The sequence below is a fragment of the Anoplophora glabripennis genome, unplaced genomic scaffold, assembly GCF_000390285.2.
Source record: "Anoplophora glabripennis isolate ALB-LARVAE unplaced genomic scaffold, Agla_2.0 scaffold47, whole genome shotgun sequence".
Taxonomy (NCBI): Eukaryota; Metazoa; Arthropoda; class Insecta; order Coleoptera; family Cerambycidae; genus Anoplophora; species Anoplophora glabripennis.
The window spans coordinates 378004-393710 of NW_019416342.1; the positions used below are offsets into that span (position 1 = coordinate 378004).

Sequence of the window (15707 nt, forward strand, 5' to 3'; positions counted from 1 at the left end):
TTATTATTAATTATTATTATTATTACTATTTTCAGCAAAACGGTAAATTTAAACATTCCGGGCACTAGGAAAAAAATCGCAGCGTTTTGAAATCATTAGGGTTTCTTCAGGACACCTTGAGTTTTTTATCAAAAACCCATAATTACGACTTGTAGAGAATACTTTGCAGTATTCAAAACCCTGATTGGAATTTCTATACGACCATTATTTCCCGAGTAATTGATTTTTCAAAGTCAAAAATTATTATTTTTATTTGATTGACGCTAACTCAACAACAAATAATTGTATAAGGCTTCGAAACAGCTTAAATTGAAGAGAATTAAATTATCTAAGAGCTTTATAGTGAAATTGCCAAACAAATTTTTTTGAAGTCCATAGGTCTTTTTAAAAAAAGCAAAAATTTACAATTTTTTTATCCGTTGATTTTCTTATGCTTACTCAAAAACTGCTCTAAAAAATTATAAACTGCAGATCTGAAAACTAGACCCTTGAGGCTTCAATTTCCTTTTTTTTATTCTCTCTACAACCATTTCCCTCCAAGTTACAGCTCTTTGAAAATCATTCAAAGTTTTGGGATTTTTTTAATATCTCTTAATTTCTGTGCCTAGTGTATGTCTACTAGTTGTAGTTTTCCATAAGGTTTGCTATTTAAAATTCTCTAAATAATAGATATATAATAAATAAATAATATAAACATAAACAGACCGTAAATTTATTTGAAGATCCTCTTATTTTATAAGATATTTTAAAAATGCTCCTTTAGATAAAGTACCTACATAACATTCCTATAAATAATAAAATTAACTGTGAAATTCCTTGTAACATTTTTCTTAGAACCTTTTGTAGATAATGAAATTCTGTTCCTATTAAAAAGTAAATTAAAACGTAAATACTCCTCTGGATCAGATGAAGGACCTATGGTTTTAATTCATTATATTATTCACACTATTACCTATCTTGTTAATTTATCTTTCTCACTTGGAGTTTTTCCAATGGTATTGTTAGTAGGAAAAGTCATTGCTATTTATAAAAAACACTGTCCACAACTTATGGAAAATTATAGACCTATAACCACCTGTGGTTTCCAGAATCTTCGAACATTGTTATATGCAGCGACTTTTGAAATGTATTAAAATCAACATGGTTTTCAGTTTAATAATCATTCTATTATAAAATTATTCAATATTTTGAAGCAGGAGAGTAGCAAACGAGTGGATCGTATCTCTTTTGGAAGGACATAAACAGTATGTTCGTCTGACGTACAAGAACAACATAATTTCAGTATAGGGGTTCCTCAGGGATCCATACTAGGCCCAATTATATTTTTACTGTATACCAACGAATTTGGAACGTAGTTTGTGATACTTCTTTTGTCATGTATGTGGATGATACATCCTTGTTAGTATCTGATAACACAGACAAGTCTTTGAAACAAAAACTAATGCTTCTTCTATAAGTAAAACCATCTCTATCATGTTCCATAACATGCAAAAATGTTGTGCCAAATTATGTTTTACTTTAAATGATTCTGATATTTCACGGTACGAAAATGAAATTAAGTTTTTGAGAGTAACAATTGATGAATGCCTTGCTTGTAAATCTCATTCCGCTCAACCTGTTTTAATTTCTTTACAATTGATAACTGTTTACCAAGCGTATGTGAGTTCCAGATTGAGATATGGTATTGTTTTTTGAGGAAATTGCTCCCTTGCATCAGATGCTTTTATTTCACAAAAAGGTATTTTAAGATACATGGCTGGCTTGCGACAAATTTTAAAAAATTTTAACTGTTGCAACTATATTTATCTTTGAATTGTTCGTATATTGCAACTAATGTAGAAAAAGAATTTCCTTGTGAACGATATTATAAATTAAGTACAAAAAATATTCTACAGTTAAGCTAGGCGACATATTGATTTAAATTCGTTGCTGCCAACGTGTGTTCAAAACCAAATTAACAGTATATTTCCAGTGCCTGTGAAGTGTAGTATCGAAAAAATCCGAAGAGTTGAAGCGCATTATGCAGCAGGCGATGAAACTATACATGAGTGACAAAACACAATCGGCCTGCTCAGTCGACCATTCTAGCGTACCTCTGAGGTTGGTCAAGTTCGTACAAAAGTTTTTTGTTCGCAATTCACAGAGATCAGAGCTAACATTTCCGTTGTCGACCAATCCTAGTGCGGTTCGTAATGAAAAATATATTTTAATCTAAATAGTACTGGACGTGGACCACTGAGTGCGCCCGGCTCGATTAACTATTTATTGGATTTAATTAATCCTGTGAATGAATCTTTCATTTAGAAACGTTTGGAACTTCGTTTGGTTGTGTCGGCGGTTTCCAATTCCATAAAGACACAAGAGAGGAGTTTTGTTGTAGTAGAGGTTTATATTTGGTACGTTCAAATGATTGCTAATACAAACTTTTATACACAGAGTGTAATGGAAATGGTTTGGTTGGAAAGGATTAAATGAATCTTGAGATTTAGAACAAACCATTGGCTCCATAGTTTCCCACCAAGGGTAAAGATTTGGGACCAGGGTCCTGTTTTCTGTACTTTTCACTCCGTACTTTTCATTCTACATAATTAGAAAACTGAAGAGTAATTCTGTTTTATAAAAAATGCCATTTACATTAATGTTATATGTTTATTTCGCTTTAGTTGTCAATTTTGTATGTCGGAGAGGTCGTCCAATTTCTTGAGTTCTGTTTTTTGAAAAACAGTTCATTACGTCATTATCTATTACTCTGCACAATATTTTGTAAATAATATTGTCTATTTACAAAAGATCAATTTAAATGATTATTTATTATGTTTTGGAACTGGTAGTAGCTATCTTGCATTCAAAGTAATTTGCTGGAACATTTTTGGTTTAGTGAATCATAAACAGACTAAAGAAGAAGGCGATGAGCATTGAGCATATCAAAGTTATGTATTTTTAAATGGAACACCCTGTATTTTACAGCATTTTTGAAAGCACCGTAATAAAATAGGTGAACTTTATTAAAGGTTCTGCATATCTAGGAGTTATTGTTTGCGAGATATTTCAATTTTAGTGAAAATGCAGGCGTATAAATTTAATATTAGTAATAAAAAAATAATTTTAAGGAAGCATCTTTGGAAAGAGTAGTTTAGATCCTTGAATTATAAATTATTATTATTATTTGTCGTCAATTACTATTATATAGGGTGTTCAAAAAACTGCTGGATACTTTTCTCAACTTTAAACAGCAATAACTTGGTTATTGTAAATGGGACACCCAGTATATTTTTACTTTGGCAGCTAGGAAATTTAAAACTCTTTCAAACTGTGTATAGGTTCCCTATACCTATCTCTAACGGTATTGGAGATATTTGTGCCTTTCGTTTTTTATCGAATTTTAAGATGTATCCAGTTGTCTTTGTCGAGGTCTTTATTGAATTGGTAAAGCTTCAATCATGACAATATTCAAGAAAGTTTTTTAATAAAAAATACTATTTTATAAGCAGAATAATTATAAAAAGTTATTAATTTTGTATAAATATTATGTTTGTTGTATGTACGTAAGTCAATTAAATCATTAGGAACATGAAAAATATTTGTTAAAGGAAATTTTACTTTTAGAAGAAACAAAGAAAAATTTTAATTGATGATTGAATTGATAACCATTCTCTTGAATACAGCATCTTATTCTATCTTCAAATGACATCCTCACATTCCTTAGAACATCTGGGGTGATTGTGGCAAGTTCATCTCTAATCCTTTCCATTATATCATCGCAAGTAGTAGGTGGAACATTGTGTACAAGATTTTTTATATAGCCCGAAACAAAGAAGTCCATTACGGTGAGGTCTGGACACCTACGTGGCCACTGACATGCACCATTCCTACTTATCCATTTATTACTAAATTTTCAATTTAAATAATTTCTCACTGAATATGAAAAAATTTGCAGGCGCGCCATCTAATTGCATCCTCATTTTTCTCAATATATTTAAAGCGACGTCATCAAGAACCCAAACCAATTCAGTAATGACCTCGATAAAGACACGTGGATACATCTTACAAAAAAAATCTATAAAAAACGAAACGGCACAAATATCTCCAATACCGTTAGAGATAGGTATAGGGAACCTATACACAGTTTGAAAGAGTTTTAAATTTCACAACTCCCAAAGTAAAAATATACTGGGTGTCCCATTTAAAATAACCAAGTTATTGCTGTTTAAAGTTGAGAGAAGTATTCAGCAGTTTTTTGAACACCTTGTACAATATTAAGTGACGACAAATATAGTAATTTATAACTGCAAGGATCTAAAATACACTCTTCAAAGCTGCTTCCTTAAAATTAATTTTTCATTACTAATAAATTTCTACGCTAAGCCTGCATTTTCACTAAAATTGAAATACCTCACAAACAATAAGTCGTAGGTATGCAGAAGGTTTAATAAAGTTCACCTATTTTGTTAGGGTGCTTTCAAAATGCAGTAAAATACAGGGTGTTCCATTTAAAATATATAACTTTGATATGGTACGCTTTTCCTGGACACCGTGTATATTTCAAAAATTTTTTAAAATGTTGCCGGAATCAACCTACATATACCCACCTAAACAGGTTTGTATAACATTTGTTGTTTGGTCCCTATCGACGGTGGCGTTAGTTGTGACCCACCCTGTATACAGAGATTGATATGATTGAATACAAATTACTTATAGAAATTCAGAATTCCAATTTCAAGGATTTTACGCCCACCTAAGATGATATTCGAAAAGTGAAATATGAGGACTAACTATTCAAAAGCAATAAAAATAATTTTGAATAAGGGTTTAGAAATAATTTTAAAATATATTTAAGTTAAAGTAATTCGTCGTTTGATTTTTATAATAGACTTCGGTATATTATTTATTAACTATATACAAAATATAATATTGCTTTTATTAAGATATTTTTCGACTGTTGATCCAAGCTCCTCCTTTGGGGTTCAATAAGAAATACATCGTGTCGTACTTCATTGGTTTTTTCAGCTTTTCATCCAAACTTATTTCAAAATCTTTAAATATGGTAGCTAATGCAACTTTCGACTGCAGCAAAGCTAGTCGACTCCCTAAAATAAAAGTTTTGTAATGATAATGTGTAATAAAACGATCATTTACAATATTCCCATTTCAATAAGGTCATCGTTGTTAACACTACAAAGACCTTCTCATAAAAACAATCCCTCCGTATCTTTTACGAAATAGTGATTATTCAGGCTCGTATATTATTAGTGAGAAAATCTTCAGTTAGTGATTACAACTGGTGATCGTTCCATTAGAAGACAACCCTAAACTTTCACGAAAGCTATATTTTACCTAAACATGTCCTAAGTCCAGTACCGAAGGGCATATAAACATATTTGTTGGCGTCGTTTTTGTCTAAAAATCTTTCAGGAATAAATTCCTCTGGCGAAGGAAAATATTTCGGATCCATATGCAGTCCTAGGAGAGGAAAAATTAGCGATAATCCTGGTTCCAATGTAACACTTAATTTGTTTAATTCTGGACTGATAGTTGAGACGGTATAGCTTTTGTTGCAGGTTCTAGTTAACTGAGCTAGTGGTGGATGTAACCTTAATCCCTCTGCAAAAAAATATTACAAAGCTCTATTACATTTAATAATAATTATAATAATATAGGTAATTACACCCCAACTCATGTAAAGAAAGAATAACATTAAGTAGATAAGGAGGAAGAGGAACGATATATCAACAAGAACTGTGCATCAAGCAGATAAAATCGATAAGATCTTATTTCCATAATAAAAATCACCCATTACGTTTGGTCATCCAAACTGCTTCATGGTAGACACTAAAATGTCAATCAGGAACAGACAAATAGGGAACAAACATACAAATGTTATAGAAAGGTTAATTATCACCGGAATCTGAGGGTTTTATAGTTACAATTCAAGATCAGATCAAGTCAAAACAAATGCTTATACAAAATATGAAGGCATATTCACAAATGAAGATGCATAAAATACTATCTGGTACCAAACTATTAACAAGTAGGTAGACATAATACAGTAGTCAAAATTATATCCAGGCAACATTAGTTGTACAAAGAAAAATCCATATCACGCACACACACACACATACACACACACACACCCACACACACACACACACACACACACACACACACACACACACACACACACACACACANACACACACACACACACACACACACACACACACACACACACACACACACACACACACACACACACACACACACACACACATCGTCAACAATATTAGAGAATAATAAAATTTACCATTTATGCAAGCCTCAAGGTAAGTCATGTCCTTCAGGATTTCGACTGAAAGTTCTCCTTTATTTTTTTCCAAAACAGTATTTATTTCCTCTCGCAACTTCTGTTGACATTTAGGGTTTTTGGCCAACTCATAAAATATAAATGTCATTGCCTAAAAATCATTAATGTATTATTTTATCCACAATCACCTTATAATCGGACTTTCATTCACACATATGAACCGTATAGGCCCGGTACTTTGAGTCTTAATTAAGGCTATATTAACTAATTAGGCGATTCGACTGTGATTATCCGTTATAAAATAAATCGTTATATGTACAGTCTAACCGCTTGATCTGTTAATCAAGCTTTAACCGAGCCCTAAAGTGATACTTTATCCACTAGTGGAATAAAGTCACTTTATTTCATTAGTATAATAATGAAAAAATAATAAACCTATAATAATTCAAATTTAATTAATTAATTTATTTACATTAACATTTACATTTATAGTAATAGACATTTCGTTTTTTGTTTTATCACATTTAACTTCCTTTCCGTTAATAACAGCCCTTGTAGTATTGTTGCCATCATTTTCGGAACGCATAACATCTGCCGAAGTTTGTGAAGAATTTGCACATGTTACGAATGTCTTCTTGAAAGGACCAACTATATTTTTCTTGAAATTTCCTTGCAATATCAAGTTTGTTAGGTCCATCATGCCGTTTGATGGTTGTAAGATCAGCATCTTTATTGGCCAATAAAGTTGTTGAAGTGCGCCTCATACAATTAGTATATGCTTCTGGATTTGCGATAATCGGGAATGAAGCAACTATTAAGGGTACTTTCGCGAATGTGTTGATTCCAACAGGCTGAGAAGTACATTTTTGATTGATGTATCTGTCTTGTGTTAGGCGAATTGAGCGCAGAGGAATATATTTTCTACATATTTCGACAGCATTCACGTGAAATCCTTCTTCTGTAATTGTAAATTTTCTTGAAATGCCCAACAACATCCTGTACGTCACTAATTTTTAAATTTGTCAATTCTCAGCATTGATAGGCACGAGAAACCCCCATTATTAGTGAAACCTAAAATAATTCAAACTTCACTATATACCTAACAACGTGTAAAAGGTAAAGAGATATTACCTTAATCATTAAATGTTCTTTATCGGAAGCCCCACTCAAAAATTCTTCAATATGTGCTCTTTCCAATACTGCAGGTTTTTTTGCTTTGTATCCTCTCAATTCACTATTCAAATAAGCAGTAAGCATGTTATATTTTCCAATATCTATATTTTTGTAGACCTTTATCACCAAGGAATACTTTGACCACATAGATGAAATTACATATTTTTTTCTTCATATTTAAAAAATACGATAGCATGACTTCTTCATTTATTGTCATTACTCTCCGTTTCCCCCTCCATTCGTTAAACTCGGCGAACGCTACTTCGTAATGTTCCCTGGATTTCGCTGGGAACATTACAATGGAAAATGCTTCTTGAGCTTCTTTAAAAATAGCCACAGAAACACAATTAATTTCTTGCATTTTTACAAAATTCAGATAGAACTGTTTATTAAATAATTGATAATTAACAACGTACCGTAACAACCAGTGGGTATAACAACACATTTCATGATAGTGGTAGTTATAAAAAAAAATAAGGAACACATAAAACAGTAAACTTGTCGAATAAATAAAATTTTCGTTCTACACTAAGAGATAGGTATGAGGTATGAGTATGGAAAAATTGTTATTTGAATTTGATAAATATGAATCTATGAATAAGTATTGAAGGTAATTACCGACGAAGAAGTCTCATATCCATCGACTATAAATCCGGACAGATGTGCTGCTATTTCAACCAAAGAACCGCTTGGTATCTGAGATATTGCTTCGAAGTAATCGTTTCTTTTGACATTATTTTCCTTTCTGTACTTTAGAATTTCTTTAGTAATGTTAATTACGGCATCATCAAAACATTTTGGCATTAACCTGGAAGATAATTCAATATAAATTTTGCATACAGACCAATAATATTTGGTGTAATGTTAATAATTACTGAATTTGAAAGGAGTTCATGAAATGTGAGTAGGTTTTGGTCAAGAGGATACAAAGTGAAGGTTTTAGGTATCATTAGATGTATCTCATGTTACTTTTTCCTTTTTATCCAAAAGGCAATTGTTTCCGATCACTAATGAAATACTTACTTCATTTTGAAATACGGAACATAAAAACTTATGGCAAATTTGAAAGCTTGCCAGGTTCCGGGTGTTACAAAAGTTCGTACTATTTGTAGGAATTGAGCGTTGGGGTCTTTGAAGCTATTCCCTTCCAATGCAAATGCGGAGAGAGCGACTGTGTCGCAGGTGTACCTTCCACACAAATCTTTCAGGTTCAACGCTTCACCTTCATGCGTTTTTAAGTACTTTGCAAAATTTTTGGCTACTTTCTCCATGTATGGAAATAACGTCTTTATCTAAAAACGATAAACATATTTAAATAGGCAGAAACACAGTTGAGAAATTGTGAGTACAAAGAAAAAATTTAATTTAAAAACAATCCTTATTTTATCTTATAAGTAACGTACCATTTTATTAACTGAAATATAGTATATTTTCTCATGTGGAAATTACCTCTTATTTTTGTTATTCAATTTTGGTGATCCATTATTGTACTTACTTTTGCTGGTGCAAATCCTGGTGATAAAAGTTGCCTTGTCTTTTTCCACTCATCATCATTTAGTACAAAAGGATTCATACCAAGAAGAGGATCGAGCTTCTTGTCAACGTATATGTCGTTGTTCACGAAATGACTAAAATCCTTTACAAGAACGTTTTTTATTATTTCCGGATCTCTTATAATGAGGCTAGGCGTTCCCATTCTAAAAATTCCTACAAAGGGATCATTTGGATACTGCCTGCAAAAATCAATTGAATTAAGTACCAAATTTGGATACTATAAAATATCGATAAACAGTTTTAAAGAATATTTAAACACCGCTAGAATATTTGCTGCTTTATTTTTCCTTTTTATTAGAGCATATTCTTTTACTTTACTTTAAAGATGTTAAATTAATTCAAATTCTAAAATGTTCCTTCAATTTTATATATTTGATATAAAACAATTTTTTTTATTATTTTGAATAATCTTAAAAAAATAATAAAAGTTCAAGAGGTAATTATAAAAATTGTATAATTAAAAGAAGAAGACAGATTCATCTAGATATTTAGTATTTATATTTTATTTGTTGGACATGAATTTTCAGGAAATATATGAAATATATTACTATACTATATCTAAGTTTAAATATTACGTAATCGATATTAGTCATTACTTTTCTTACTTGTAAATGTCTGCAGAAATTTCGTATGTACTTTTCTTTCCAATAAGGTTAGCTCCTATATTTCCCAAAATAGGTAAAGGTTTAGGACCTGGGACACCCCTGCTTTCCCAGTACTTTGATTTTCTTATAAAATAAAATAAAAATAGAAACAAAATCGAGACTACTAGTATGAGCAACATGTTGTTCTAGAACTACACTACTAGAATTCAATGAAATATTATTCTCTCGCGAATATGTTAAGCTAATTAGACTACTATCCTAAAAATTTGACTTTTATACATAACTTACTGCATTAGTGATAAATATTAATAACTTTATCTCGACCTTGCGGGTTAATATTATTATTAAAAGATATTACTTATTTCGACAGAGTTTGTAAACATATTGGAATATATGTTGTTTGCATTAAACCTAATCAGTTTTATATTTAAAGTTATCGTTAACGATTGGGTAATTAGATAATATAAGAAATATGTGTCTGTCATCATGAAAATTAATACTGCAAGTGTCCAGTCATGCAACGCAGACGAAAGAGCATCGGGCCAATGAGCAAACAACCAACCACTCAAAGAACCCTTCATAAATTTTTCCGATATACAGGGTGTTCGCGTTTTTTGTAGCAGGACTTTCACAACTTGTACTAAAAGTCCTTTAAAAAAAAAGTTCTTGTAAACATATATGCATAGATGCGTCGTTTTCGATTTACAGAGTGTTCAAGTTTAAAATGAGAATTGATTTTTTATTCATAAAACGAAAACCCCTCTTTAGACTTTGTTGAAACTTGGCAACTTTGTTTGTAATAATAATACTCATTTTCTCACATAATTTAATTTGTCCTATTTTCCCCAGTGGCGTCACAACAAGACACCAGCTTGATAAAAATAGAAAAGAATATGGTACGCCACTGATTTTTGGTAAGTTTGAATTTTTTCTCAGATTTAGCTATCAAAAATACAACTTTTTTGTTATTTACTTTTTTTTCCTGTCTCGCTTTGTTTAGACAGAAATAAAACTTTTTGTTTCACACAGTTTATTGTAAGATAATAAAAAAATAAACAACACGGTATGGAGAAACAACTTAGTCTATAAATAGACCTCAAAGGAGCTGTTCGAAATGGCCGCCATTTTGTTCTACACACAAATTACAGCGACGTCTCTCAAATAATGTGGAGTTATTCTGAGAGCGGCATTCCGGATTCGTCGTACAAGTTCCTCTTGCGAGTTAACAGGTTAACGACGCATCTATACATATATGTTTACATGATTTTTTTTTAAAGGACTTTTAGTACAAGTTGTGAAAGTCCTGCTACAAAAAACGCGGACACCCTGTATATGTATACAGATATAGGGGCTTAGGGAAGTTTTTTTAAGGATTAGATTTTAACTGGCCAGGAAACTGTGTAAAGTAGTTGTAATTATAATATACATACAAACTTTTTCTTACAATACTTTTCATGAAGCTTGAAAATTAGCAAAAGTATGCCTAAGTGTGACTCAGAGGATTGTGTATATGTAATTGGCATGTCATTTTGGCATATATTACCACATTTGATTTTTTGTAATAAACGTGTATCAATTTGTGCAACCGCCATATACAGCTTCAATTTTATCATATTATGAATTTTACAAAGTCGTTTGATAGAGTTGGACACGCTTTGCTATTACAAAAATTTTATTGCTATAGTTTCATAGACATCTGTTTGTCAGTTACAATGACTTTAATTAGACGTAATACATAATATATAGCAATATAATACGCACCCCCGGGCTCCAATTTAGCAGACTATTATTTGCCTATGATATGATAAATTTAACTGGATAATTTCGTCTGCTCCTGTATAAACCAGGCATATTGAATATCAGTTTAAACTTGTAAATTAACATTACCATGAGTTACTTTAATTGCCCAATTTCATTGTTGTCATGGTAACGACTGAGAAGTTATAATTGTAATTTGTTTTTCAAACTTCTTTCTTTGAAGGCGAATAACTCCACAACGATAGGATTTTTTTTTTAGGAAGTACTATAACTATTTTGACCTTATAAGGAATAGTCTTTGATAACGTGATTTTGAGAAATGAATTTTATTTCTTTTCGATGTTATTTGAAAGTTACATTGTCGGTTTAGATTTAAAAACTAATTAAAATTTTAACATAGTTTATTATGCATTATACATATAATAATAATTGAAAATCAAAATCTTCGTCAATAACAGAGCCGAAAATTCTTTCGTTGCTGAGCTATTTCTCGAGTTTAATTTTCTTGCAGTTGAACCAAACCCCTCCTTTAGGGTACAGTGAAAAGTACAACGGATCATGCTTCAGGGGATGTATTGTTTTTTCATTCAGGGTTACTTCAAAATTTCTTATCGTCTGGGCTATTCCAACTTTCACTACCATAGACCCAAAACGACTACCTGGAATTAAATATTTTCTTCATTATTTGGACAAAAAAGAAAACAATTTAAAGTCTCCAAAAAATAATTACATAGTTGTTTTATTATCCTAACAAAATAATTTACGTTTAAAGACATTCAGGAGAAACTGAAAACATTTCTGAAATTATGAAACGGGACTGTTTAGTCTGTCTAGAACTAAGGCAAGGGGAATATTTCGAAAGCTAAAGTTCATTGGTTTTAAAAGCAGAACAAATAAGGAAATGAAAAAATGTGTTAATGGTTTCAAACACATAAACAGTTGCGTTATTTCTCTAGATAGTTGCTATTACGTTCTAAGCACTTTTGTTATTATCCACCCTATAATCCTCTTAACCATTTGAGGAAACAGAAGGGTTGGAAATCTCAACAGAAATCTTAAAAGACGAAGGATTAGAAAAATTTTGCGGCAATATTAAATGTGCTTAGAACGCAATACTGTTCTGTTGAAGAATAGTTACATGATAATATCCAACAAGGTTAAATTAGAGTGACAACTAAAAAGAACCTATGCACATCCTGGGACCGGCGCCAAATGGCATGTATACGTTCTTATTAGCTTCAGCCTTGTCCAAAAATCTTTCCGGGATAAATTCATTTGGCGACGGAAAATATCTCGCGTCTGTATGCAAGCCAAGAAGAGAAATTACTATCGATGATCCTTTCTCCAGTGTAACACTTATATTTCTGAAGTTGTTGCCGGTTGACGTCATTGTGTATTGCTCAGCGCATATCTTGCTTAGCTGGGCCAGTGGTGGGTGTAACCTTAACGTTTCTGTAATAAAAAATCAGTTAATCTCATGTATATAAAATGTTTTCAGATAAATTTTGAACTCGGGATAGGCAGATAAGTATTTATCTATCGGAAATTATATTAAATCATGACAATTAATAATAAACCTATATACATATAAAATTTATTTAATGTCTTTCACATTGCCCTACATGTATTACCACCTAAATGTCCTTATTCGCCCTATCACTAGTAAATTATCCCCAAAAATTTGTAAATATTTGTGAACTCTGTCATAGTCCAGGGGGAAGGGTTTTCCCTCCGAATTCTCTCTGACGTGAAAAGTAGAAAATAGGTCAAGAAACAAAAGTTATATAGTGCCGATAAGCGCTTTTGCACAAGGATTAGAAGTCTTCTAGGGGGTGAAAAATAAAATATTGAAAATAACCGCAGGAATCGATAAAGCAATCAATTTTAAGCAAAAAGTATCATATGAACATTTTTCGCCAAGTCAATATTTTCTGAGTTATTGGTGATTGAAAATGTAAATTTTTTATTAAATAAAGACGTTTTTCAATATTCTTTGAGTTATTGGTGATTGAAAATGTACATTTTTTTTATTAAAAAAAGACGTTATTCAGTATTTTTTCTCAAATATCTCAGGAAATAGATATTCTATGAAAAAAAAAAACATTAGAAAATAAAGCTCATAGAGAGAAAAAATAGCACTGCAGAGTGTCAAAATATGAGAAAAAAAATTAACTGTTTTCAGACTCTTAGTAGGAAACTTTTTATTTGAAATTACGTTTTCTATCTCTTGTATGTTTGGCATTATATTTTAACAACATGTAACATTGTTTTGACATTGTACAGAGTTAGTCACTATAATCTGACAACTTATTGCGAGTTTATATTAAAATTATAAAAAGTTTTTAACACAAAAGTTTTAACTTTTTTTATGAATTTTTATAATACAGTATTAGAAAAAATTAGTTGGATAATGGAAATCACTAAATTATAATTTTTTTGAAGGAACACCCTATATATTAGTTTATACTTAGCTTCGTTCAATTTTTCTCTTTTCAAAAATATATAATATGTGACTGTTTGGTTTAGGACTTTTCGACATATTTCAGTTTATAACTTTTTTTGAAAAAACTTAACGAAACTAAGTATGCACTAATATATAGGGTGTTTCAATTAAAAAAAATCTTTAATTTAGTGATTTCCATTATTCAATTGCTTTTTCTAATATTGTATTATAAGAATTCATAAAAAAGCCAAAACTATTGTATTTAGAACTTTTTTGTAATTTCAATAATAACACCGAATAAGTTGTCAGATTATAGTGACTAACCCTATACATATTAGTTAAACCAAAAATTTACCATGCTACATTTTTAAGCATTAAGCTTAAGCAATTAGTCAATTAGACTAAATAAAATTGAAGTTGTTGGCATAGTTTAATTTTAATCCTCAAAGAGATTTTATTTTGTTGTTAAACATATTTCTGCAATTTTTATTAAATGCTTCAGTAGAGTGTCTAATGTCAGTTTACATTTTTTTTATACACTCACTTGTATCATTTTTTGTTTGTTTTGTTAAATTCTTTATATTGTAACATGATATATTTATATATAATTAGGTATATAGGTACGTACTTCATTTTTATAAGCTTTGGCATAAAAATCGACAGAGTTAGCTTTATGCTTTGCAGAGAAGTGCCTGGCGTGGCAAATTTTTTAGCCAAGGTCATCAACTCAGCGTTAGGATCCTTGAAGCTATTTCCTTCCATGCCATATCCGTAAGCGGCGATCACATCGCAGCTGAATTTTATGAACGCCTCTTTGGCATTGACAGCAACATCTTGTTCTTCCAAATAACTGACAAGATTCTTACTTACACCTTCTGCTATAGGAAATACGGCTTTTATCTAAAAATGTAATAGGAAAATAAATAAATAAGAAAACAAACGAAAACTTTGCCCACAAATAATAAATGCACTGTAGGTATAACGATTTTAAACCTACTTTTCCACTTGCAAAGTTTGGTGTCATGAATTGCCTGGCTCTCTTCCATTCATCTCCTTTCATGATGAAAGTGTTTCGACTGATCAGCGGATCCAACTCTCTGTCCACTTTTTCCATAAAACAACTAACGTCTTTGATCAAAACGTTTTTTATTATTTCTGGATCTCTTATCAGCAGACATGGTTGCCCCATTCTGTAGACTCCCACAAAGGGACAGTCTTCAAACTTACTAAAAAAATCAGTTCGAGACGTTACCAAAACATTTTCCTTATTTATGGTAGGTAAAGACAATAGAGCATTGGGGAAAAGTTTGGATGAGAGCATACTGAAATGCAACTACTAGTATTTAAATGTCATTAGACGAATATGTAGGTAGATTCGGAAAAAACACCATTTTCAGACTCTCAATAATAGTTGGGGTATGTAGGCCATGGAGTAGTGGTTTTCTTGTCAGTGAGGTTATAACACAATTTCTCGATTACCTATCTATTCGATACAAAGGGGGTACTTACTGATAAATATCTGCGTAAACATCCGACACATTTTTTTGCCCGAGAATACTGACACCGATGTTTCCAATGAGGGGTAAGGGCTTAGGTCCAGGTACCCCTTTCTTTTCCCAGTATTTATATTTTTTAATAATTATATATAGCAGCGGTAAGGTAATAAACACTATCAGAATCAACAACATGTCTTGTTATTGTGGTAGCTTTATAGATACTGGTTAAATGTAAGGTTAACAAATAGTTACTACATTCAATTCTTATTACGGTATGATCCATTAATCAGTTAAAATACTTGCGCTGTATGGAGTTTCCCCATATCGAGGCGTAAATTGGCAAGAAAAACAAAACGATTATTAATTTTATCAGCAAC

General features: G+C 31.3%; 2 protein-coding genes across 2 annotated transcripts; both read right to left on the minus strand.

The window, feature by feature from the left end:
* Window positions 1-4853: 4853 nt before the first annotated feature.
* LOC108906450 (cytochrome P450 6j1) lies at window positions 4854-9893 on the minus strand. The gene is made up of 7 exons (XM_018709694.1): window positions 9634-9893; window positions 8970-9207; window positions 8498-8766; window positions 8093-8282; window positions 6302-6452; window positions 5335-5601; window positions 4854-5087 (listed from the first exon to the last, which is right to left on the minus strand). The coding sequence occupies exons 1-7, from the start codon at window positions 9810-9812 to the stop codon at window positions 4921-4923; spliced, it is 1461 nt and encodes a 486-aa protein (XP_018565210.1). The 5' UTR covers window positions 9813-9893; the 3' UTR covers window positions 4854-4920.
* A 1927-nt stretch (window positions 9894-11820) lies between these two features.
* LOC108906387 (cytochrome P450 6k1-like) lies at window positions 11821-15591 on the minus strand. Its single transcript, XM_018709616.2, has 5 exons — window positions 15344-15591; window positions 14832-15060; window positions 14527-14734; window positions 12530-12843; window positions 11821-12050 (listed from the first exon to the last, which is right to left on the minus strand). The coding sequence occupies exons 1-4, from the start codon at window positions 15520-15522 to the stop codon at window positions 12566-12568; spliced, it is 894 nt and encodes a 297-aa protein (XP_018565132.1). The 5' UTR covers window positions 15523-15591; the 3' UTR covers window positions 11821-12050; window positions 12530-12565.
* Between the last annotated feature and the right edge of the window lie 116 nt (window positions 15592-15707).